Raw genomic sequence first — 27,628 nt, forward strand, 5'->3', positions numbered from 1 at the left:
TCAGTCTGCTTCTTTCTGTTCTAGAGCTTTCAAGTGTGTGGTTAAGTCATTAATATGAGCTTTTTCCATTTTCTTTATATAGGCACTTAGTGCTATAAATTTTCCTCTTAGCACTGCTTTCATGGTGTCCCATAGGCTTGGGTAGGTTGTGCATTAATTTTTGTTGAATTCTAGGAAGTCTTTAATTCCTTTCTTATTTCTTCCTTGACCCAGGAGTGATTCAGCTGAGTATTATTCAATTTCCATGAGTTTGTAGACTTTCTATAATTAGTGTTGTTGTTGTATTCTAATTTTAAATCATAGTGATCTGATAAGATACAAGGGCTTATTCCAATTTTGTGTATCTATTGAGTTTTGCTTTGTTACCAAGTATGTGGTCAATTTTAGAGAAGGTTCCATGAGGTGTTGAGAAAAAGTATACTTTTTTGTGTTTGGGTGGAATGTACAATAGATGTCTGTTAAGTCCATTTGAGTCGTGACATCTGTTAGTTTTCTTATTTCTCTGTTAAATTTCTCTCTGGTAAACCTGTTCAATGGTGAGAGTGGGGTATTGAAGTCTCCCACTACTAGTCTGTGGGTTTTGATGTGTAATTTAAGCTTTAGAAATGTTTCTTTTACATATATGGGTGCTCTTGTATTTAGGGCATAGATGTTCAGAATTGAGACATCATCTGCATGGATTTTTCTTGTGATGAGTATAAAGTGTTCCTCTTCATCTCTTTTGATTGATTTTAGTTTGAAGTCTATTTTGTTAGATAGATGTTATACCTGCTTGTATCTTAAGTCCATTTGATTGGAAAGTTTTTTCTTAACCCGTCACTCCGAGGTAGTATCTGTCTTTGAGGTTGAGGTATGTCTCTTTTATGCAGCAGAAGGATGGATCCTGTTTTTGTATCCATTCTGTTAACCTGTGTCTTTTTATAGGTAAATTGATTCTTATTAATGACCAGTGATTGTGAATTCATGTTATTTTTCAGTGGTAGTATTTGTGTGTTTCCTTATTTGGGGTTTGCTGGTGTGAAGTGTGAAGTTATCTGCTGCCTGTGTTCTCTAACTTCCTTGGGTCAGAATTTTTCTTCTAGTACTTTCTGTAGGGCTAGATTTGTGGATAGGTATCATGTAAATCTGGTTTTGTCGTGGAATATCTTTTTTTCTCCATCTGTGGGGATTGAAAACTTTCTGGGTATAGTAGTCTGGGCTTGCTCTGTGATCTTTTAGTGTCTGTATCACATCTGTCTAGGAACTTCTGGCTTTTAGAGTTTCCATTGGGAGGTTGGGTGCAATTCTGATAAGTTTGCCTTTATATGTTACTTGGCCTTTATCCTTTGCAGCTCTTAATATTCTTCATTTATTCTGATGTTTAATGTTTTATTATATGGAAAGGGTGCTTTTTTTGGTCTTCTGTAAAAGCATCTTGTACCTTCATAGGAATATCCTTCTTTAGGTTGGGAAAGTTTTCTTCTATGGTTTTGTTGAATTTCTGTGTCTTTGAGCTGGAGTTTTCTTCTATTTCTATTATTCTTAGGTTTTGTTTTTGTCATGATGTCCCAGATTTCCTGGATGTCTTGTGTTAAGACTTTGCTGAATTTACCATTTTCTTTGACCAATGAATTTATTTCCTCTACCATATCTTCAACTCCTGAGTTTCTCTCTTCCATCTCTTGTATTGTGTTGCTTATGCTTGCATCTGTGGTTCCTGTTTATTTACACAGATTTTCCATTTCCAGTATTCCCTCGGTTTGTGTTTTCTTTATTGATTCTATTTCAATTTTCAAGTCTTGAAATGTTTGAACTGTTTTTTCACCCGTTTAATTGCTTTTTCATGGTTTTCTTGACTTTCTTTAAGAGGTTTACTGATTTCTTCAAATTTTTTGTTTGTATTTTCCTCCATTTCTTTAAGGGGATTTTATATTTCTTCTTTAAGAGTCTCTTCAGAAACTTAAAGTACGTTTTCTTCTGCTTCTTCTGGGTTAGAATGTTCAAGCCTTCCTTTTGTAGGACCATTAGGTTCAGGTGTTGGCATATTGTTTTTTAGGTTGCTGAATGTACTCTTGCCTTGGTGCCTACCCATGTCTTCCTCCAAGGGGTGCAGTTGGGGCCCATGCTTCAGGGAGTCTCTCTTCCTCCAATTGGTGCAGGTGGGGACTGTGGCTTAAGTGTTTACTGTTCCTCCTGGTACAAGCAGGGCCATGCCTCTGGTAGTCACTGATGTGGCTCTGGGTTCTTCTCTCTGGATGCAGCCAGAGCTAAGGCTCCAGTGGTCGTAAGTGCAGTGGGGCATGGTTGCAGGTGTGGGGAGGCTACTCTGGGGTCTTGGGTTTGGTGGTTAGCTGTGGGGCATGGGATGTTCCTCTGTGTGCTAGGGCCTGGAGATCTGAGTTATTCAGCTGGGTATCCGGGGTCAAGGCTCCATTGGTCAGAGATGCAATGAGGGATGGCTGTGGTTGTGGGAAGGCTGCTCCCAGGTCTCTGGGACTTCACTGAGTGGGAAAAGGCCATGGAATGTGCCTTCAGGGGCTATGGTCCAGAGAGATGTCCTCCCCAGCCATGAAACCAGATGTTCACCTCTCCAGGGGCAGTCAGGGCCAAGGCTCAGGTTGTCAGAGATGTGGTGGTGGATGGCTGCTGGTGTGGGGATGCTGCTCCTTGGTCTCCCTGGCTTTGCTGGGTGGGGTTGGGGCACAGGATGTGTTCAAAGTGCTGGGCCCTCCAGTCGCGAACCTAGATATTCACTTTTCCAGCTCCAGTGGTCAGAGATAGTAGGGGATGACTGTGGGTATGGGGAGACTGCTCCCAGGTCCCTGGGACCTAGTTGGGTTGGGGTAGGGCATAAGATGTGTCTCCCAGGGCTAGGGTACAGAGAGCTGGTCCCTCCATCTATAAGCCCAGACACTCATCTCTCCAGGTTCAGCCAGGATCAAGGCTCCAGTAGTCAGAGATGTGGTAGGGGATGGCTGCAGGTGTGGGCCAAGGATTGTATTTGTATATAACAAAGGAAACAATTGCCACAGTAAAGAGACTGCCTCCATAATTAGGAGCTGTGAGAACCCATGCTGCTGCTTCTGGAAGTCTCCAGTTTCCACACTGATTGGCTAGAACTTCCAACAAGGCAGCCTCTTCACCCCCTCATCTGCAGAACCCACTCCCTGTAACTATAAGCTTTGCCTATATGGATGTTTTATATAAACAAAATCACACAATAGGTGTCTGGTTTCTTACACCCAGTACAATGTTTTTGTTATGAACACACATACGTGGAGTATACATCAGTACTTCACCCCTTTAATTGCTGAGAAATATTCCATCATATGATTAAGTTGCAGTCTGTTTACCATTTATCAGATAATGAAACAACATTTCACTGTATAGCCCAGGCTCACTTCAAACTCATAGTCTTACTGTGACCACCTCCAAAGTATTGGGACTACTGACATATGCTCTCATGCCTGCTATATAATGTTGTTATAAACATGTACAAATTTTGTATGGGCATATAGACCTAGGAGTAGATAAGCTGGGTCATGCAGTAACTCAGTGTTTATAGGAATGACTAGACTCTTTTCCAAAGCAGTTTCACTCAGGATGGCAATGAATGGGAACCAACACAAACTGCTGGGTTGTGCTTAACAATTTACTTAAAATGTACTAACCAAATTATGCAATGTACTAATAAACGTACTTAAACACTTAGATTTTTTGGTGATATTTTGTTTTGTTACTTGATTCTCCAGCATGAACTTTGTACATGACAATATTGTGCTGAAAAGTCAAAAGATTGAACGGATGTGAGACTTTCCTCTTCTGTCTTCCCACAGGTCTCAGCTACTCACAGTTTACTGCATATATTAACTGACAATATAGTTCCTCCCATGCAGGCGAAGTTCCCTCATCAGAGCTGAGAATTGACAGAGATGGCCCTGTCTTAATCTAATACTATATTTGTTAGGATATCCTAGAGTCTTCATTGTGTAAAACTGAAATAAATGACTGGATCTGATAGAAACATCACTTAGAAAGGTTTTTAATGAAAATATCATGCTTTTACAATCAGGGGGACTCCCCCAAAGGAATAAGCTTTATTTCTGACTGGAGTCAAAGAATAAAATCCTTACAATTTGTCTTCATTAATGAACTTGGGATGTTTCCTATATTCTACTTAAGTTATAATTATTCATGGACTATCACAGTTAAGAAGCATACAAATTTATTTTCTGATATATACTTCTCACATTTACTTCTCTAGTATGTTCTTCTACAAAGTTCTCTGGAAGTAAGTCCTGTTCATGTTCTCAGTCATCTGTTACCCATGCAATTTTGTCTCCATACTGTCTAGCAGATGCCGCACTTTCTTCTGTCTTCACAGATTCTCACTGCTCTCACCCTTTTCCGATTTGTCACGACTCTCCACTTTTTCAGTATATTTGGAACTCTCCGATGTGTTTTCCTGCACAAAATTTTGCTTTCCCTTCACTATCTTCTTCAAAAATTTTTCCCTTCTTTTTGTCCTAATAACTGAAATATAGAAATTATATTAATGAGGTTGGAGTAATTGGAAAACAGAAATGAAGACAAAGGGACGAGGGGAATTCAGAAAAAAATAAAGGTATTTTTCAGAGAGAAATAAATGATCTACTAAGGAAAGTAAAAATATTTTTATTTTATTTTGGGTTTTGGTTTGGGGATTTTGCTGTTTTTGCTGTTGTTTTGGAAACAAGCTCTTGCTATGCATTGCAAGCTGGCCTTGAATTCACCATCCTGCTACTCCTTCCCAAGTGCTGTGATTCCAGGTGTGAGCCACCACCCTCAGCTGGAATTTGACTTTTAAAATGATTACATTCTATGTTCCAGCCTTTCAAATACCCAATAATAACTCAGTGTAATTAAAAGACAATGGAAAATATTTTCTATGGGTTCCAAAGGCTATCAGCTCAGTAGGTATCAATCGTTACTTCTGCCTTTAGTCTGTCTCTTTGGGTCTGGACACAGCAAAGCAATGGAACTGTTTAAGAACAAGGTGAAGGATGTTATTGTGTTTAGACCAGACACCAAACTTTACACGTTGAACCTGAAAACTTTCACAAAATCAAGTGTGTGAAGTATTTATGGCATCCTCTCGTTACAAAGACATGGAGATAAGGCCCTTCCACTGGGAGAAATGATGCCTGTTGTATGGACCTGGAACCCATTTCTACACCAGGCTGAGGCAAATGGGGTATCTGCTTGTAGATATTCTAAATGCAGGAATGATGCACCAATAATAAGCATGTTCAAGGGAAAGTTTCATGCAAAACAACATGTTTTTTTGTCTTGGATTCTTGGAATCAGCTTACACTGAGAATCAAGCAACTAGACAAGTACCCACTGAGCCCTGGAGTTTGATGAAAATGGTTCATTTTTATACAAATACTCAGACTCTATTTGATCCCAGTTATATTTTCTTATGAAAAACCAAGCCACCATTCCCAGCCTTGGATCTAACAGGACAAAGCACCTGATTCAATGAACTTTCCCAGCTCCTCATTCTCTGGATGTGGTTTAGAAGACTCATCCTGGTCTTCATCTTCTGAGACCTCCTTCTCATCTAAAAGGGGAATCTCGACCTTTTCATACAACATTGCAAGCTGCTGTTTTTCCTCAGCTTTTACCAGCCGACTAGAGAAGGATAGAGATGAATGTGAGAGAAGTTTTTTTTTAACAGTGAATTATTCTGTTTTATAAAGATGGATTTTAAGTTTTATTTATATGCATGTGTATATGGGAGAAGGGAGGTGGTGTCATGTGCCTGTGAAGACCAGGGAGGAGAACCTCAGATCCCCTGGATCTGAAGTTATAAGCAGTTATGGGCCTCCCAACCTGGATGCTGGAAGCTTCACTTTAGCCCTCTGCAAGAGCCTGGAGTGTTCTTAACCCTGAGCCATCACTCCAGCCAAGATCATAGAAGTTTTTACTCAAGAGAAATTGTTTATTTCTACAGCCACACACATCAGCACACTCACTCACACACAGAGAAAGATGTTGCTGTTTTGTAAACTGGGACTATTCTGATATTGACATTTTATAGCACTGCATAAAAAAAATCATCCTTGTGTTGGTTTAAATTAAAAATGACTCCCAAAGGTTCACAGGGATTGGTACTATTAAGAGGTTTGGCTTTGTTGGAGGAAGTGTGCAGGGCAGGGGGGGTGTGCGTTGAGATTTGAACAATAGAAACCCTAACTAAGACAGAAATTGATATCAGGGACTGGGTTATTTCTGTGATAAGCAAGACCACGTTTTTGATTGGAGGAATGTGGGCTTTGGGACTTTGGGATGGGAAAGCAGTAGGATGCTTTCCTATATAAGTATGGCTTATTGGGCCACACATAAAGCACTGGGCACAGCAGACAGTGGTACTGAGAATGATTTGAACTGTATGGGCCAACTCAAAAGGTTTCAGATGAGAAGAATATTAATATGTGGCTTGGAGGCAGGTCTTATGATATTTTGGCAAAGAATATGGATGCTTTCTGTACTTGTTCAAAAAAAAATCTGCCTGATGCTTAATTGAAGGATTATGGGTTAACAGCTTTGACAGAGAACATTTCAAAACAACCGAACATTGATTCTGTTGCTTAGTTATTAGTGGTCAGTACTATGCAGATTTATAATTAAATGGAACAAGGTAAGCAAGACAAAAATACAAAATATACAGTTTGAGAAGAAGAGAGGCACTAGGAAAGAGTTTAGAGAAAAATCTGATGCTAAATGGAATCCAGGGAGTGGTGACCTCAGGGAGAGACTGCCACTAACTATGCTTCCAACTTATGAAAAGGAATTAACGAACAGTTTAGGTCCAGGTGTGGCAGTACAAGCCTTTAATCCCAGCACTCAGGAGACAGAAATAAATGTATGTCTGCGTTCAAGGCCTGCCTGCTTATAGAGAAAGTTCCAGGACAGCCAAGCTTAGACAGCAAATGAAACCATCAAAAAAAGGAAAATTGGTAAAGATGCAATTGAAGGAAAGAGCCTTGTTACAGCCCCTGCAGCAAGCATCAGAACTTGGCAGCTTTAGCCATGTAGTTTTGGCTTAAGAGTCAAGGATAGAAGAAAGGGGTTGTGGAATCTCCCTCCATGGCTAAGGAAAGCCACTGAGCCTAGGCATGTGTGTGGGGTATCCCTGCATGGAGGCTTTTGTGTGAAGCTGTGAAGAAGCCTGAACTGCCCTGGAAACCCTAAAATGATGGAGATAACAGCACCATGGGTACCTGCCAAGAAAGGTTGCTAATGGGGAATGGAACCATTCAAAGTGAGATAAGTGTGTTGCAGCCAACAAAGCTGAATAAAATTGGAGACCTGAAGACTATTTTGACATCAGACACAGAGATGCAGAGTTTGGAATTTGCCCAGCTGGTTGTCAGTCTTGTTTTGGTCCACGTAGTCTTTCCTCACTATGCTCTCTTTCCTCCTTCTTGGAACAGTAATGTATATCCTGTGCTACTGAATATGGGAAGTTTGTGATCTGCTTTTGGATTTTGATTTTGATTTTACAGGAGATTACAGTTAAGAGACTGTAAAGAAACTTTCTGAGAAGAAACTTCAACCTTGAACTTTTAAACAATGGTAAGACTTTGATAGATTCGGGGGACTTTTGAAGTTAAACTGAATGCAGTTTTGTATTATGATATGGCCACAAGCCTATGGGGGCAAGGAGTGGAATGTGGTGGTTTGAATGAAGAAAGGCCCCCATAAGGAGTGGCACTATTATGAGATGTGGACTTACTGGAGTAGGTGTGACTTTGTTGGAGGAAGTATGTCACTGGGGGTGGGCTTTAAGGTTTCAAGTGCTCAAGCTAGACCCAGTGTCACTCTCTCTTCCTGCTGCCTACAGTGTCCAGATTTTGAATGCTCAGCTATATCTCCAGGACCATGTCTGCGTATGTGCTTCCATACTTCCAGCCATTACAATAATGGACTACACCTCTCAACTGTAAGCCAATCCCAATTAAATACTTTCCTTTATAAAAGTTGCCATGGCCGTGGTACCTCTTCACAGCAATAGAAATCCTAAGACAATCCTGATTAGTGAATTTTTTAAACACCCCCTTAAAGTTTATAGTTGAAGCAGGGCCTTCCTCTTGCCACTGTCAGTCCAGTTCTGTAAACAGATCTGTAGATAGCTGTTTCTGTTTGATGTGGAAATGCATGACAGTGTTTTAATTCTCCTAACAAACTTAACTGCCTAGCTCTATGAGACTTGGGTAACAAAACCTTCTTTGATGATTAGCTTAATTGTATTCTAAAAAGCAGTGATATAGGAAAACCAATTGTATCATCCTAGATACAAGTTGCAAAATGGCAAAAAAACTTCTCACAAAATAATTCATTAACTGTATTAAAGACATGATGAAAAATTTTAAAGACAGATGAAAATTTTTAGAGAATTCAAAAATACACAGGAGAGAAGATAACTATTTTAGCTCAATATATTGAAATGTTGATATGAATACAAAAAGTCTATAATATGCCAAATATCCAGAAACAATCCGTGCTTAGCATCTTGGTGCAATCCTATACTCCAAATTCAAGCCAAAGGCAGAATAACAGTAAGTTCTAGGCTAGCATGAGCTAAATTGTGAGACCCTGTCTCAAAAAAATAAAACAAACTTCTTCTCGAAAAAGTTTTTTAATATGTCTTCATTGGCTATACTTAGGGGGCCATCAACTTTAATGGAGGTTTGTACTTCTTTGGCTATTTCTGTAGAATTCTAGGCTTAATCAGAACCACAGAATGTGGTCCAAATAGCATGATGCCACTTTGACTTAAAAGTTTCAAAATAGGGGCTGGAGAGGTGGCTCAGTGGTTTGCCTGCTCTTCCCAAGGTCCTGAGTTCAATTCCCAGCAACCACATGGTGGCTCACAACCATCTGGTGCCCTCTTCCGGCCTTCAGGCAAACACACAGACAGAATGTTGTATACATAAAATATAAATAAATATTTTTTTAAAAAGTTTCAAAATGATGATGCATTTGGAAAAGCCCCACCCAATGTGATTAAAGTATGTTTATGAAATACTCAAAGAACAAGTAAAATCATTTTAAATATTTTTAAAGATAAGAGTTTTACCCCAAAATCTAAATTCTAAAACTCAGTCAGCAAAATGATTGTCACCTAAGCCTGAGGTCCTGAGTTAAATCCCAGGGACCCACATAAAAAATCAAGTGTGTTGGTACCCATTTGTAACCCCAACACTGTGGAGATTCTGATATTTCAGTTCCTCCTCTCTTCCTCCTCCTCTTCCTCCACATCCTCCTCCTCCTTGTCTTCCTCCCACTACTACTACTTTGTTAACATAACCAAATATCCACATTTTGGAATGCACTGACCTGGAAGTGTAATGTGGCCATAATAATTTAGTAATTAGAAGAAATGTCACCATCATCATCACCATCCTCTGACACTAAATAACTTTCTTGTGTATTTCCTGCCCTATTTGTTAAGAACAGGGGAGGTTATTTGGCATATACTTACTATATCATATAGGAGATTATGAGTCCACATATCAGGGCAATGGCAAAGGCTATACTAGAAATTGAAATTACATGAACAAGACCAGGTCTACGTGGAATTGCTGCTAAAAATAGAAAAAAAAAAGTTTGTTACAAAAAAAATTGTCAGTACTTTTAGAAATGACATCCTTAATTTTTTTTTCTTTCTTTTTTTTTTTTTTTTTTTTTGGTTTTTCGAGACAGGGTTTCTCTGTAGCTTTGGAGCCTGTCCTGGAACTAGCTCTTGTAGACCAGGCTGGCCTCGAACTCACAGAGATCCACCTGCCTCTGCCTCCCGAGTGCTGGGATTAAAGGCGTGCGCCACCACCGCCTGGCGACATCCTTAATTTTTGAAAAATACTAAGGTTAGAGATATCCCACTTAGGGTTGAGTGCCCCAAAGTTTCTCAGTCTCTGTACATTGTCCAATTGTGGTTCTCCATGTTAGTTCCAATTTATTATAAGAAGCTTCTCTGATAAGGGTTAAATGATGCTCTGATTTATGGGTATAGCACTAAATCATCTTATTGCTGTTTCTTTAGCTGGATAGTAGTAGGTTGTTTTCCAGTAGGTCCCATGACCTATCAAGTATCTGGTCCTTGGCCATATTAGCAGTGTCAAGTATGATCTTTATTTGAAGGAGTAGAACTTTAGTCAAATCAAAAAGTAATTAGTTACTCTAGGTGTAAGGGCCAGTCAAAGAAACACACCCTGACCCTGAAACCAGAGTCAAAAGCTTAAAAGGAGCCAGTGAAAGAAATACACTTTGGCCTTGAAATCAGAGCCAAAGAAACACAATCTGCCCCTGATCAACTTAGTAGAAAAACCAATCAATCCCTGAGCAGGAAAAACAGCCAATCCCTGAGCATGAAATTCAGTCAATCTCTGAGCTTGTTCAAGTTGAGGGATTGAAATCTGACCAATCCCCATCCTGAAACTCTCCACCCTTGGGAAACTCTGCCCCTAAGAAGCTATGTATAAGCCCTGTACCTGCTCAGTTCACTGGTGCCTTTTTCCACCCTGGCAGAAACAGCCATCCTCCTGGATTCTCCCTCCCAATTAATATCTTGAATGATGTTTGAGTGAAACCTTCTTTCCCCCAGAGTGGAATGGAGTAGAGAAGTAACTTTTCTGAAGCAGAATTCTAACACTTTAGAAACTCTCCCCTGCCAGAGCAGAGTTGTTACATTGGGGAAACCTTTCCCTGAATCAGGACTGTAAACAGCTACATTTAAGGTGACTTTGTGGTATTCCTTGGCTCCTGACTTCCAGGATCCCCTTCCATCTGAATTGCAATGTTTACAGTAACTCCCATAACATTTGTGCCACTATTGCACCAGTATATCTTGAAGGTAGGTCACTGTTATAAGTAGTTCTGTAGTTATTCTGACTGGATGAAACTGCTGATTATGCATAAGATGAGGCAGAAAAATAGTAATGGAGCAGATACACATGTGAACTCACAGAAACTATGGCACAAGACCCGCCCAAGGTTAAGCCAGATAAAACCTCAGGGAATGAAAAGAGGAAGTGGACACACAGTCCCACAGAACTTATTTGCATTCAATACCTGCTGGGGGTGGGGATCAGTTCCCTCCAATGAAGTGTCACTGTACGTATCAACCACACTTCAAGGCAGGCCCCATGCTCAGGAGAAGCTGAACAACACAAGAGAAACTCAATAGGGTTTTTTATGCACTTTTTGCTTTATTGGGTATTTTTGTCTTATCTGATTTTGTTTTGTTGTTGTTGATAGTTTTAATTTTTAGTTTGGAGGGACTTGGGGTTTTTTGAGAGAGAGAGAGAGAGAGAGAACATGAATTTGACTAAGTAGGGAGATGGGAAGATTATGTGAAGATCTGGGGGAAGAATATTATCAAAATATATTGTACAATCTTTTTAGTTAAAAATTGATTTTTAACAAATCCTGAGATTAACTCTCTGTGTCACATTTGCAGTCAAAGATATGATCTCTCTCTCTCTCTCTCTCTCTCTCTCTCTCTCTCTCTCTCTCTATCTCTCTCTCTCTCTCTCTCCTTCCTGTCTTGGATGTCAACTATCATGCCACTCCTGCCATTACAGACTCTCCTCTGGAGCCTTAAGCCAAAGTAAACTCTTCCTCCTAAAAACTGATTGTGGTCATGATATTGTATCACAGCAACAGCAAAGTAATATACTTGATAAAGGAGGCAAGAGGACTCCTCAAGGCACTAATACTTCCTACAACACTCCCATTGAGGAGAGCCTCCTCAATACTGTTGACCTCATTTGAAGGTCTGTTCTACTGAAAGACCTGGATAAATCCAGACCCCTCTAGCAGAAAAAATAGAGCCAAAAATCTAGCAGAAAAAAATAGAGCCAAAAAACTAAGCAGGGAGAGAAGAATCAAAATCTAGATTAGCCAGTTCAGTGACTCTGTTTCAGGAACTAGCTGAAGATAAAGTTAGATTATAATCTTGAGAATAATCTTGAGAAACAGGGAGTTACCCCCTTGTGATTAACACTGGTATTTTTGAAAAATTTCAATGGTCACTGGTATTTTCAGAATTTTCCAATGATGCCCTCCCTACCAGCTTTGGATTATTGGGTTATGGTTTCTTCCCTTAAATACCCCTTCTCCCAGCTACTCCGGGTCGAACTCTCTACCTCTGAGTGAGAAATGAGTTTTGGCCCCAGTGCATTGGTTCCTGTCCTGTCAATAAACCTCATGTGATTGCAGCAAGGACAGTATCTCGTGAGTTGGGGGGGGGGGCGCATGTTATCCGGAGACTTGACTGAGAGTCTCCCCACTCTGGGGGGTCTTTCATTTTGGGGCTTGTCCAGGATTGGTGACCACTCTTGTCTCCAAAAACCCTCTTGGAGGTGAGACATTGTCTGTGTGTCTGTGTCTTTGTGTTTCCGTGCCAGCTGAATTCAGGTTCAGGTTGTGTTTTTGGTTTCAGTTTTTCAGTCACTCACATCTCGGGAGGAGACAGAGGGAGTGATCAGCAGACATGCTAGGAGATCACTGACTGCCACCCTGGGAGACATCCCAGGAGGTGAGAAGGGACCCAGGGACACCTGGGAGATTCCAGTCTGGGTATTGGTGAGGATACGGAAGTTCTCCTAGATTGGAGGAACTCTCAGCCATCTGTATTTCTGGAATGGTTTTGTCTGTCTCAGTGGAGATGGACATTTGTTTGTGTGTCTTGTGTGTCTTTGATCTCTTGTTTTGTCTACTTATGACTTTGACGAATGGGACAGACTGTGACGTTGACTCTGGATCAGTGGTTTTGTCTGTCTAAGTTTTGTTAAACTTTTTTCTGTGTGTCTTCGGTCTTGGTTTTGTCTTACGCACAGGTAGTGTGTTCAGTTCTTTGGTGAGATACGCGGGTGGCATTTCTCAGTTCTCTGGTATGACACATGAGTGGTGTGGTCAGTTCTCTGTAGAGACATGCGTGGATAGCAGTCTCATTTAGATAGTGGGGCAGATCACACCCGTGAAGCAGCTCGAAGCTGTGTCTTTGGTTTATTTGGCACCATTGTCCTGTATGACTGTGTAATGTGTGTTGTGCTTTTGTCCTGACTTAGACTGATGCTGATGTACTCAAATCATGACTTCTTTGACTTTGATATTATGACCACTTACAAAACTTTAGAGATAGGGCCATAAGCATAGTGGTATATATCATAAAAAAGAAGTCAGCCTCAGCCTCAAGCACATGGCTGCGGGGCAGAATGCTTGTATGGATGGCTGGGCTATACAGCCTTGCTGTTACAAGGTATTGAGGCTGCTAGACACAGTTGTAGAAGGCAGATGTACCCCAATAGGATTTCAAGCACTAACAAAAAAAATCTGAGGGTAATCGCTATGGCCTAAAGAGGTTAACAATTTTTCCCCAGTGCTGCATACCACCCTGCTGCCCCCATGCTGGTGGACGAGTTCCCTTTGCCTGCCCTGGGAGCTTCATGCCTCAAACCTCTGGTCAAAGCTGACCAAAGCTTGGCTCCGTGGGTGAAAAACTCTTTCAGATCCTATGGGTTATAAGTATTATAAGTATCTGGTTACAAATTACTGTTGGTTAATTTTTTTTTAAAAAAAAGCATATTGTTGGTCTCAAATGTTTCACACTGGTACAGGATTTTATTGCTGTTATTGTTTAAAATGTAGCCATACATCCCCACTGAGAAAAACCACAAAGATGACTTTGGTAAGAGTTTTTATGTTGTCTGAAAGGCAAGAGAGATTTTTGGTGCATTGTCTAAAAAGCAAGAGAGATTTTTGGTATGTTATCTAAAAAGCAAGAGAGATTATTGGTATGTTGCCTAAAAAGCAAGAAAAATTTTTGGTATGTTGTCTAAACAGCAAGGGAGATTTTGGTTAAAAAAAAATGTACAAATAGAAATAGGCCTTATCTAGTTCCCTGTGTATGTTTTCAAGGTCAAACTTAGAGCAGGTAGGGAATGGCTGACAGTCTATTGCTGCAGGGCTCTCTGAGGGGCTGTAAGACACCCCACTAATTTGGCCAAGGTAAGAGAGGTTCTTCAGGGGCTGGTTGAACCACCATCTATGTTTCTTGATCGTTTAAAGGAAGCTTACAGGTGTTATACTCCCTTTGACCCAACCTCTGAGGGTCAGCAAGCAGCAGTAGCTATGGCCTTCATAGGACAGTCAGCATCAGATATTAAGAAAAGTTACAGTGGTTAGAAGGGTTTCAGGATTATACTTTGAAGGATTTGATTAAGGAGGCAGAGAAAGTGTTTCATAAGCCAGAGACTGAGGAAGAGAAGTGAGAGAGAAGGAGGTGGGAGGCAGAAGAAAGAGATAACCAGAGGAATCATAGACAAGAGAGAAATTTGACTAAAATTTTGGCCGCAGTGGTAGGAGAGAAGGGAAAGACAGGACCTAGACAGATAGGGAACCTTGGCAAAAGAAGACCAAAAATGAGTGAAGATGGACAGAGGTATCCCTTGGACAAAGACCAATGTGCTTATTGCAAAGAAAAATGACATTGGTCAAGAGAATGCCCAAAGAAGAAAGGAAGGGCCTCTAAGGTACTGGCCCTAGAAGAAGATGATTAGAGGGGACAGGGCTTGGACCCTCTCCCACACACCTAGGGTAACTCTGAATGTGGAAGGGACCCCTATGGATTTTCTAGTGGACACAGGGGCTGAGTACTCTATGCTGAAACAACCATTGGGGAAGCTAAAAGAATACAAAAACTATAGTAATTGGAGCAACTGGACAGAAACAATATCCGTGGACCACCTTACAAACTGTAGATTAGGGGAGGGGACAAGTGACTCATTCCTTCCTGGTTATCCCTAAGTGTCCCATGCCTTTATTATAAAGAGACTTGTTAACAAAGTTGAAGGCCCAGATCAGGTTTACTCGAACAGGGCCAGAGGTGATCAAAGCCTTTGGTTGACCGAACAAATGACCTTTGCTCCCCCTGTTGTCCTCAATCCCACTACCCTACTGACTGAGACTGATGACTCCTCACCTACCCGTCACTGTGCTGATATTTTGGCAGAAGACGCTGGTACCCAAAATGATCTGATGGGTCAGCCCTGGCCTGGGAGTCCAAGCTGGTATATGGACCACAGCAGTTTCATGGTTGAAGGTAAGTGGAAGGCAGGGGCAACAGTGGTGGACAGGAAGCAAGTAATCTTGGCCAGTAGTCTCACTGAAGGGACGTCAGCCCAAAAATCTGAACTTGTGGCTTTCATACAAGCTCTACGGATGGCAGAGGGGAAGTCTATCAACATCTAAACTGACAGCAGGTATGCGTTTGCCACTGCCCATATACAGGGAGCAATATACAAACAAAGAGGACTGTTAACATCTGCAGGAAAAGACATAAAAAAGTAAAGAAAAAAATTTGAGCCTTTTCAAGGCCATACATTTGCCAAGGAAGGTAGCTATCATACACTGTCCAGGACATCAAAAAGCTCGAGATGCTGTGGCTAAAGGAAATCAGATGGCAGATCTAACCACTAAAGAGGCAGCCTAAGGAGCAATAATCCTGGCAGTCAAAGAACCTAAAGATTATTATGATATCAGTGAAACCAACTTTAGATATACCCCCTGAGGACAATCAAGTTATAGGAAAATTAAGACTGGTAAAGAAAACCCCATATGGGGCAGTAGAGACAGAAGGAGGGAAACTAGTCCTCTCACAAAAAGGACACAAGTATGTTACCAACTTACATTACCTGACCCACTTGGGGACCAAGAAACTAAAAGATGTGGATAGGCCCTCTGACTATTATGTCATAGGACTCTCTGACTTGGCAGAAGAAGTAGTCAAGAGCTGCAAGGCCTGTGCTATGACTAATGCAGGACACTCCATATATGCTCCTGGGAAGAGGCTCAGGGGCAACCGGCCTGAGACCTACTGGGAGGTAGATTTTATAGAAATTAAGCCAGCCAGATATGGTAACAAGTACTCATTAGTTTTTATAGATACTTCTTCAGGCTGGGTAGAAGCTTTTCCTACCAGGACTGAGACAGCCAATGTGGTGACGAAGAAGATCATAAAAGAAATCTTCCCAAGGTTTGGGATACCCAAGGTAATCGGGTCTGATAATGGACCTGCCTTTGTTGCCCAGGTAAGTCAGGGACTGGACACCCAACTGGGGATTAATTGGAAATTACAATTGTGCTTACCGACCCCAGAGCTCAGGTCAGGTAGAAAGGATGAATAAAATCCTAAAAGAGACCCTGACAAAATTGGCCCTAGAGATCGGCAGGAATGACTGGACAGCCCTCCTTCCCTTTGCCCTGTTCTGGGTTCGGAACACCCCAGGGCAATTTAAACTCACCCCTTATGAGATCCTATGTGGGGGACCGCCAATCCTCATTGAGTCTGGTGGAATATATAATCTTGATGCTATTCTTTCTAGACCTTTATTTGCCCACCTAAAGGCCCTTGAAATGGTGAGATGCCAGATCTGGGAACAACTGAAGGAAGTATGCATCTCTGCCTGGATCCACACCTCCCACATGAAGCGAGCTCCTGAACTACCCAAATTGCAGTATCTGGGGATTTTAACAACAAAACCAGTCAGGTGCTTGTGTTTGGGGAACTAATCATAGGCTGACTCTTACTGAGGTTATATAATGAGACTCTTAAGAGCTCTAAGACTCCTGACACCAGGTACTTGGTTCCCAGCTTAGATAAATGGTGGGCTTGTAGTACAGGCCTGATACCTTGCATGTCGACATCAGTTTTTAATGACACCAAAGATTACTGTGTGTAGTGAGGAGCTGAGGGCCGCTTCCCGCCGCACAGCTCCTGGCCTCCAGGCTAGCTTTACCCGAAATAACAACACACAAACTGTATTCATTTAAACACTGCCTGACCCATTAGTTCCAGCCTCTTACTCACATCTTGATTAACCCATATCTAATCATCTGTGTAGCACCATGAAGTGGTACCTTACCAGGAAGATTCTAGCGTACGTCCATCTTGGGCCGAAGTTTCACCACGTCTGGCTCAGAGAGGAGAGGCATGATAATTTATTAACTTCCCTTCCCAGCATTCTGTTCTGCCTACTCCACCCACCTAAGGGCCGGCCTATCAAAAGAGCCAGGCAGTTTCTTTATTAACCAATGAAATCAACTCAAACAGAAGACCCTCTCACATCAACTGTGTGCTTGTACAACTGGTACCTAGGGTGTTTTATCATCCAGCTAACATGCCTGAAGATGAGTTTGACAAGCACCCAACTGGCTTTCGATGAGAACGTATTTCTCTGACACTAGTGGTAATCCTGGGCCTTGGGGCAGCTGCCAGTGTTGGGACAGGTACTGCTGCCCTAATAAAGGCCCCTCAGTACTTTAATGAATTAAAACTAATTACCTTCATTAGAGGAAGAATAAGTGCTGTTCAGATTTGTTACGCCACCAATATAGCGCTTTACAAGGTCAAGAAGATACTGAAATCTAGTTTTATGATCAGAATTAGGTACTAGAAGTGGGGAGATGAAAGACCCAGATAAATCCAGACCCCTCTAGCAGAAAAAAATAGAGCCAAAAATCTAGCAGAAAAAATAGAGCCAAAAATCTAAGTAGGGAGAGAAGAATCAAAAATCTAGATTAGCCAGTTCAGTGACTCTGTTTCAGGAACTAGCTGAAGATAAAGTTAGATTATAATCTTGAGAATAATCTTGAGAAACAGGGAGATACCCCCTTGTGATTATCACTGATATTTTCGGAATTTTCCAATGGTCACTGGTATTTTCAGAATTTTCCAATGATGCCCTCCCTACCAGCTTTGGATTATTGGGTTATGGTTTCTTCCCCTAAATACCCTTTCTCCCAGCTACTTGGGGGTCAAACTGTGTACCTCTGTGTGGAAAATGAGTTTTGGCCCCAGTGTACTGGTTCCTGTCCTGTCAATAAACCTCATGTGATTGCAGCAAGTTGGTCTCTTGTGAGTTCCTGAGGGATTGTGTTATTCGGAAACTTGACTGAGAGTCTCCCCAATCTGGGGGTCTTTCACTGCCACCTAGCCCTAGCTAGTGTTCAATCTTGGAATTCTGAGAAACAACTGAAGAAAGGAGAAAAAAGACCCAAGGAATAGACATTTTTATTCCTTCTCCTTCTCCTCCTCCTCCTCTTTCTTCTTCTTCTTCTTCTTCTTCTTCTTCTTCTTCTTCTTCTTCTTCTTCTTCTTCTTCTTCTTCTTCTTCTTTATTATTATTATTATCATCATTATTTTTATTATTATTATTATTATTATTATTATTTGGATAAACATCTATTTTCAAAGGAGAAAAAAATACTGCCAGACATTCTAACACATCTTTCATCTCAGCACTAAATAGGGACATAGAAGTGGATCTCTGTGAGTTCAGAGCCAGCTCAGGCTACAAAGTGAGGAGAGCCTGTCTCAAAAGCAAAGCAAATGTTAACATAAGACTGTATAGTCCAGATTACAGAAACAGTTTTGAGGCTGGAGCAATGGCTCAGCAGGGAAAAACACCAACCAGCAAACCTATCAGCCCAAGTTTGACCCCCTACAGAGTGGAAGGAGAGAATAAAGTCATGAAATATATCCTCTGATGTCCATCTATCCATAGGCATCATACATACACACAGAGACACATAAATACATTTTAATTCATTAAAAATGAAATAATTTTATTTTTTTTTCAATTTTACTCCCCCAAATCCCAGACTTTCTTCATGTGGTCACCTCCTATTCAAGCCCTCATTCTCACACTATGGATGTCACTATAACAACACCTTTCATCTATAGATTTGCTGACCCACAGCACCTGTAACCTATAGATAAATTAACTCCTTTCCCATAGAGATACTGACCCTTGATAGTAACTCTTGTCACTGGGCACCTCCCATATGTCGCCTTGGCTTATGATCAAGATACTGCCCTAATGGCCTAGAGGTGTTAAATTGCTGTAGTAAAAGGAAACCACAAGTCAATTCATGGTGTAATCCCAGATACCTGCTTTCCAAGAGTTGGATATAAGGACTGCAGAACGTGCCATGAAGTCATGAGTTGTCTCTGACGGCTCAGGTATATCACTATTCTGTGATGTTTCTGAAATTTAAAAGTAAAGAAGAATGATTTTTGTACAGAGAGGAAGGACTAAAGCAGAGCTGAGAAACAAGAGGAAAGAGCTTGAATGCTGAGTTTAGGAAATTCTTATGTGAATTTTGCTACAAATAGAGAGTAAGAAATGAGTCAGCTTGGTGACTACATAAGCCCCACCTCCTGCAGCCCCAATAAGTTAGTCTTGATCACCTGATATGCCATTAAAAATGTGTGTTAAAGAGACATTCAACTGATGCTTTAGGAAGTGGAACAAATAAGGGGTCTAGTGACCCCAAATTCATCCTTGGAGTAGTAATATGAGCATTAGGTTTAAATTGAGGCAATTAAACAGTCCTAGTTGAGGTGGTTCTCCCAGAATTTTCTTGGCTCCAGTCTCAGAAAGTGGATGATACAGGTTAGATTGAGAAATGCCCCTTAGAGATTATCATGTGTAAGAATCTGACCCAAAGTAAGGTACCAGGCTTTTGTCCTGCCTTCTCCTTCACCATTAAAATAGATCCCAGCCAGGTGTGGTGGCACAGCACTAGGGAAGCAGAAGCAGGTATAACTCTGTGAGTTCAAGGTCAACCTGATCTACATAGTGGGTTCTGTGATGTATGAGGTTCTTCTGTTTGTGTGTTGCTTTTATTGGTTGAATAAAGAGCCTGCCTTGGCCTTTTGATAGGAGAGCCCTTAGATGGGCAGAGTAGACAGAACAGAATGCTGGGGAAAGAGAAGTGTGGCAGACGCCATGATTCTCCTGCCCGAGACGGATGGTGGTTAGACTCATGCCGGTGAGCCACAGTCAAGTGGTGATTCACATTAATGGAGATGGGTTAAATTAATATGTGAGAGTTAGCCAATAAGGGGCTGGATATATTGAGCCAGGCACTGTTTTGATGAATACAGTTTCTGTGTACTTATTTTGGGTGTAAGCTAGCCGGGCGGCGGGACGCAGCCCACCGCTCCTTTTACTACAGTTCCAGATCAGCCAAGACTGTATAGTGAGACCATGTCTCAGAAAAAAAAATACTAAATTTATAAGTAAACACTATTCATAGTTCAACATTCTGGGTAAAATAGTTAAAGCAATTGTTAGAATAAGAGCTTCAGTGACTCCCATGGAAGCCTCTCTCCCTTTGTTATCAGTTGGGAGCCCCTCTTCTTTCCTCTGCTGCACAAATAATTTAAGGCAGCCTGACTACATGTAAATAAAATACCCTGGATATTTTTAAGAGAAAGAATCATGCTTTATGATGGATGGAAGTTTTTAGAACTGCACCACACTCTGTGTGGCAATAATAACTCACTGTGGTTGTCTAGATGTGAATGGTCCTCCATAGGCTTATATAATTGAATGCTTGGTCCCTAATTCATGGAGTATTTAGGACAGATTTGAAGGTGTGGCCTTTTTGAAGTAGGTATGTCACTGAGAGTAGACTTTGAGATTCCAAAAGCCCACACTGGGCCCAGTCTCCTTTTCTCTCTCTGCCTACAATTTGCAGATTAGACGGGAGCTCCAGCACCATGCCTGTCTTCCTGCAGCCTTTGATAACAATGATGACAATGGGATAATCCTCTGAAAACTATAAGCAAACCCCCCAATTAAATGCTTTTCTAAGTTGCCTTGGTCATTGTATCTTCCCCGAGCAATAGGACAGTAACTAAAATACTCACCTAATAAACCTCTTACCCCGAGGGGCAGTTTGTCTCAGATCCTTCCTCTTAATCCTATCTCCTCACTTCTCCCACCTCAAAATCTATTGATATTGCATCTATACTTGAAAAACATGTTCTTATTTCATATACTTATTTGTGTGTATGTTTGTGAGGTTTTGTCTTTTATGCAATGCATGTGGAAGTCAGAGGTAAGTTCGAGGAAGCCCATTCTTTCCTCCCACCATGTAGTCCAGGGAACTAAACTCAGAGTCAGACTCAGAAGCTAGCATCTTATTCAGCAGAACCATCTCACAAGCCCCAATTTTATATTTGTAAAAATCACCCTCTGGAGACGTTACAGTCATCACCAGCTTTCAAACAAGAGTTTGACAATCTTGCCAGGCCTGGTAGCACAATTCAGGAGGCTGAGGCAAAAGGGTTGCAAGTCAAGGTGAGCATTGGGCCATGGAGTTAAGTTCAAGACCAGCTTGGGCAACTTAGTGAGTGAGGCCCTATAAAGGCAGGATAAAAAGACAGGAAAAGTATACGACATGAAGGGGAAAGGGGGCCCTCGCTCTGGAGTCTGAGTAAAGCCCATGGCCAGTTGAGAGCCAAGCTCTCCAGTATAATTAATGTTCTTTGTAAAGGCTACCAACCAAACATCAACATTCTATTCATATATACATATTTCACATTAAAATAACAATGACCTAGGCTTACATTCTGGATGTGTATAACCTTTGGAAGGGCCCTCGTTCCTTCCCTAGACACTGGAAAACTTGGTTTACAGTAAAGATTTCCTGTCTTCCTGTATCCCTGTGGCCTTGGCTCTTACCTCTACGATGGTGCTCCTGTTGGGTCTCCCTCAGAAATCACCCAGTGATAAGATAGCAATTTCCAATGTTACCAAAACCCTACATATGACTTATAAAAACCCTCCCTTGAGGAATCTCTACCCACACTTGGGTATGTCCTACTTTCTTCCGAGCGCCTCTCCTTCTCCTAATATAATAAAATATATTATATATATAATAAAATACCTTTAATAAAATCTCCACTTTTGCATAGATTGACTAGTCCTGAAATGCTCATGGATATGTTCAGCGCCAAAGATACAAATACTGGGGTGACCTGAGTCAAAGTCTGTAAAATTCTAGGTGAACTCCATAGGTTGCAGAGGGACAGCGGGGAACAGTGTCTCCTCCTGTGCCCCACGTCACTAATACTATCTTCAAATACCAATGAAAGGGCTAAGGACAGAGATCAGTGGTAAAGTATGTGTTCAGCACACATGAGGCCTCAAGCCCAAACCCTGGGAGCACACATAAGCACAGTTTTGAAACATTCTGCCCACTTTCAACCTCAGAGCAAAAAAGATGCAATCACTGTGACCTTTCAACACATTTCTCTCATTAGGAGTGAGCCATACATCTTCCGATATAAACAAGAGTCAAAGAGTTCCAGGAGAACATTGGGGGCTCCCAGCAATTCAGTTAGACAGCTACTTCTTTCTTCTAGCTATAGAACCTACAGCTGAGAGCTGAAGCTCATGGCTCAGCAAACCACTAGCACTAACTAAAAAGAACAGGTTAGTGTCAAAGTCGAGATGAGAACACAAGCCTTCTCACACCCAGACCCTAACCCAAGCTTTGTGCTTTGTGGGTGGTATAAACAAGCAAGTGACAGTCATATTAGTTCATGTTTGGGACTGATGGATGTATTCATTGTATTATTGTTCTATATGTTGATACTTTGGCATTTGAGGACCCTCCTGACTCTATACACACTACCAGACTAAGACCAGTTAACTCCTAAAGATGGTAAAATTTGTTTATCATGTGCAATCAGATCAGCCCAAGCCCAGTGAGCAACCACCCATCTCCAATGACCCCTTTGCTAGCCGTTAGTCTGCAGACTGCTGTCTAATCACCCTCATCACTTCGGGGCCCAGCATTGGACAAACTAGGAACAGCCCTTGGGTCAACTGAAATTACTCAAACTACTCAACTGTAAGGCCCCTTATTTAGCCTAAGTTTTGCTTGTGAAAATAAAAATACAGGCTTTTGGCCACATGCCCTCACTCCCTCTTCCTCCTGATCCACCTTCCATACTCCATTAAGTGGCCCTTCTGCTTATCATTTGTGAGTAACAAAATTTTTTCCTTCATCAACCTTAACAAGAATTCCTGGAAAGAAGACATGACCATAAAGGCAGTTGATAACATTCATGATGTGAAGTTGAAATGCTACAGGTCCAGAGCCAAATTATCTTGGACCATCTTTAACCCTTCAGTAGCCATTATTGTCCTCCTCTGGTGTGATCCGACATCTTTCTGACCATTAGGTAGATCTTTGGAATGTACACACAGATGGACCCTTAGTGTCCACCAACCAAAGAGCAAAGAATGCATCAGGGAGCATTTGAGGCCTGTAGCTAAGATTGATCCACTTTGCTGTAAGTCATCGACTTGATATTTCCACCAACATATTTGAAAAGTGTCTTGATTATTTCTGTTCTATGACTTTAAAAAGTTCATGAGACTATTACTACACTGGAACATGAAATTATAAATAACATGAGTCTGCGTTCCTAGGCTATAGATACTCATAATTCATTCCAGAATGGTCTATCTTTTATCCCCTTTGAGGTGAGTGTTATGTTTTTGCATTGTCTCCTTTCCATGTCTGTGCTCCCTACATACCTGATTCAACCAAATCCCAGGTACACTGTGAAACAACAGGGATGAATCCAAGTGTATATCTCATCTCTCTTCTAAAGCTTCGTTTCTGCAGCAGATGAAGACCATTGCAGAGATCCAAAACTGGTCAAGCAACTATCGGGTGTTCAACCCGAACTGGTACCTATACAATGCAACAACTACACATAAGACTCAGAGAATAGTTCAGAAGATGGAACAAAAAGTAGAGAGAGCCAAAGAACCAGGATGCTGCTGGGAGGTAGTGTCTTCTAGACATGCCAGGGAAGCTGCATCCACGAAGTTTCAACAATCTGGTTGCCTAAACAATGCATGCATAATGACAGTGCGAGTTGTCACTACCAACCTGGAATGGAGACATTTCACAAATCCCAGCCCATAGATGAAGAGCTGCAGGCAGTCAATGACTGTGGAGACAGGCAGAATCTTACTTGTCCAGGGACCAATCCCTTATTGGTTATCCAATCTCAAGTCAGCCTTGGACAAATGTGCATATGAACAGAATTAAATGGACTCCATAAGGTGTTTGTGTGTATGTGTGTGCACATGTTAACAATAATAATTTTAAAAGTAATGAATTTTATAGGGAGTGATAGGGGACATGGGAGGAATTGGAGAATAAGGTGGATGGAAATTATGTAAATACAGTATTCACGTATGAAATTCTCAAAAATTAAAAATTATAAATTTAAAAATACAAAACAAGAATGCTGAGTAAGGAATCAGTTCCTGGCAGGCATTTATTTAACAGATGTGAAAAGACCCAAAGGGAATTTCTAAGGTGGGGAGAGTAGCAAAGCAGAAAGGTGGCCTTTGTTCTAAAGAGGACTAGGTGGCAAGGGCCCTTGGGAAAGCACCAAGGAGAAAAACCAGAAGCCAAGAAGCCTCCAGAAAGTCAGTACTGGGGCTGTGAGGGCTGGCTGCATATTCTGTGTCACCCAAAGGGAGCTGAAGCTCTTATTCAGCCTGAGCTCTGTTAATCCCTAGTAAGCACCAAGGGGCACCATCACAAATCTGACCATTCTTTAAGTAGATCTTGTATCCTGCCACAAAAAAGTTAATAAATATATCCCAGTATCTAGCATACATATAAGCTAATTTGCCACATCATGGCATGCTATTTGTATCCACTTCTTTATTTTGTGACTGTGGGATTTCAAAAACGTCAGACTTTAAGTTTGTGGTCAGGGGAACTGAGAAACTTTCTCCGAGGATAAGGGCGTGAGAAGACAGAGTTGAAAGCTGTTGGCCTTTATCACAAAGAAAGAGAGCCAGACCAACGAAGCCATCAGTAATGGCCTTTCCTCAGACACAGATGAGACGTGACGATATCATTAACAAATGCTTCCCTTGAATAGGAGTGAAATTTCAGTCTCCTCCCATGAGGACGCATACACGACATCAAAGATCATCTTGGCTGGGTTCCACTGTTTTAAATCACTTCTTATCTTTTTGTTGTAGGTGTTGTTGTTCATTTTTGTTTTTTTTATAGAGTGCCACAAGAATCCCTAAAGGACCTAGAACTGAAGGGAGATCTGCCCATGCCTCCCAAAGTGCTAGGTCTTAAAGTGTGAACCACAGCATCTGCTCAAATGATTTATCATCAACTTTGAACTCAACAAGAAACTTTCCCTGCTGCTTAGCTTTCAAAGTGCTGGAAGGCACCATGTACACTGATGGGGGAGGAAAGACACCCAACCCTGGACCCTGCCCACTAGTACAACAGTAACGAGATGGGGGTATACCATACGCATGCCTGGTACCAAGAAGTCCAAAAGAGGTCCCCTGGAACTGATGTTACAGACAGTTATGAGCCATTATGTAGATGCTAGGGAATCAAACCTGGGTTTTCTAAAGAGCAACCAGCTCTCTTAACCACTGAGTCATCTCTCCAGACCTGCCCTTATGTTTGTATCCATATGTTTGTGCTTCTTCCAACCTGGGAGAAATAAGTTTCTTGTTGCAGTAGGCAGTGGTTAATGCATAGATGCATTACTGTTCAAACTGATAGTATTAAATGCCTGTGGGTGCTATATATGGTATACCTGTTATTAACGCCCACACACCTTAAGGATTAGAGACCACTGGGGAAGAAGAGAAGAAAGCCAGAAGATGGAAGGCATGTTGTGAAATGTTGTCCTCTGGACATGACTGATGCACATAGAAGTTTACAACAGCTGTGATTAACTGCACACAGTCAAGTCCATTAAAACTTCCAGCATGGAGGAAGAAGGGCTTCCAACGATCCAGCCCATCTGAGAATTTCATTGGAAACTGATATTTGTTAGGAAGTAGATAGTCACTTTTCTTTATGATTGTGGTCCATGGTAGGTTTCCAATGCCTTGATGGATAACCCCACACCAATGAGCAATAACTGGACTCCAAGGATTGGAAAAATTAATTAAAATTATAAAAGGAAAGGAAGACCCAAAACTTGAGGGCATGTGTAAGGAGGATACTGTGCAGAGGAGTAGCAACAGAGAAAGAGGTGGGTATGATCAAGATACATTGTATACATGTATGAACCTTTTAGAAAATAAATACAAATTTAAATTTAAAAAGATAAATGTTTTTGTTCTTTCCTTTTCCAGAGCTAAGGACCAAACCCAGGGCCATAGTTTTTGTTCTTAAATTAAAAAGCATAGCCTAGGAGACAAATGGTACATGTTTGTGGTTCTAATACTTGGGAGACTGACACAGGATAGTTATGAGTCGCAGGCCAGCCAAGTCTGTGGAGTAAATACTTATCTTTAAAACTAAGTCCAGAAAGCCCAGATGATTATAAATAATGCAGGACATTTGCAAAACATCTGTATCTAGACCTGTGAGCTCAAAAAACCACCAAAATGTGTATAGCAAATTACACCTAAAGTCATTCGTAGAACCAAGATAGACTCAAGGTTGGTATGCACACTAATTAAAGCGAAAGGCAGTGGAAGAAGCAGTAGCCTTTAATGAGAAGCACAAAGCACACCGAAACATAGAATATTTAATTTCCTATCAAATATTTGTCTAAGTCTTCTCTGGACTTTACTACTTGCAACACACATATATCACACACACACTTATACCACATGCACACACCATACATACACTTGTGTACACACACCCATACACTGCATATATCACACACACACACTACACTACATATACATACCACACCACACACACCCACATACACACCCACATACACCACACATGCACATACACTGTACTTACCACACGCACATAATATACCACACACATACACCAATATGAACACACATAAACTGCACATACCACACATGCATAATATACCACATATATGCATCACACCACACACACATACACACACAATTACACCACACATGCACACACATACACTATACACACAAACAAACTACATATACACACCACACATACAAACACACCACACACACACATATACTGCACATACACACATATATCACACATACCATACACACATAATACACCAAATATACACACCACACCACACCACAGACACAGCTCATATATGCACATGCACACACATACACACCACAGACCACACATACACACACCATACACCACATATACACACACCACTCACACCTGGCTCTGGTCCTCCCCTCAATAAGCAATACAGTGACTCACCTGAGGTTCCTGGGGTTGTCTGAAGTTCTGAGATTATGGGTTGTTCCACAGGAGCTTCTGATCTTTGTAACTGTCTGCTCCCTTGAAGAGAAAACTCGTAGCAGTGAAATGGAATTAACTTCTCTTTAGTTCCCCGGAAACAAGTCTTTAGTTCCCCTGAAATGAGAAAGGCCATTGCTGAGGCTACCTGGTGAGTCCATTGCTTTCCCAGCAGGATAAACCCCATCTTTGTAAGGTAAGCAGACATGAAGTAGGCATCCCAATAGAAACCAAAATAAAAACATAGAAGAACTCTGAACCTTGACCATCATTCTAAAACTATCAATTCTTTTTCATACACTAGAAAGAAGTACTTATCTAACAGCCCAGCGACTGGAGCAGCAAGACACTGCCACCCATGGAATGTTTGGATTCTGATTTAGAGCTCCCAGTGTGAGGTCAGTTTACTGTGCTGCCCTGGAATTCCTTCCCAGAACCAGAGCAGCCAAGGAGACTGACTAAATGAGCCTGGTGTCCTATAGCAAGGCAGACAGGAATGAGACTGGGTTCCTGC

General features: G+C 41.3%; 1 protein-coding gene across 1 annotated transcript; it reads right to left on the bottom strand.

Moving 5' to 3' along the window:
• Positions 1 to 4,357: 4,357 nt before the first annotated feature.
• C8H19orf18 (chromosome 8 C19orf18 homolog) lies at positions 4,358 to 27,383 on the bottom strand. Its single transcript, XM_042055591.1, has 5 exons — positions 27,263 to 27,383; positions 27,076 to 27,156; positions 9,509 to 9,611; positions 5,492 to 5,652; positions 4,358 to 4,512 (listed from the first exon to the last, which is right to left on the bottom strand). Exons 1-5 carry the CDS (start codon positions 27,381 to 27,383, stop codon positions 4,358 to 4,360), a joined length of 621 nt encoding a protein of 206 aa, XP_041911525.1.
• Between the last annotated feature and the right edge of the window lie 245 nt (positions 27,384 to 27,628).

This window comes from Arvicola amphibius, chromosome 8 (assembly GCF_903992535.2).
Source record: "Arvicola amphibius chromosome 8, mArvAmp1.2, whole genome shotgun sequence".
Classification (NCBI taxonomy): domain Eukaryota; kingdom Metazoa; phylum Chordata; class Mammalia; order Rodentia; family Cricetidae; genus Arvicola; species Arvicola amphibius.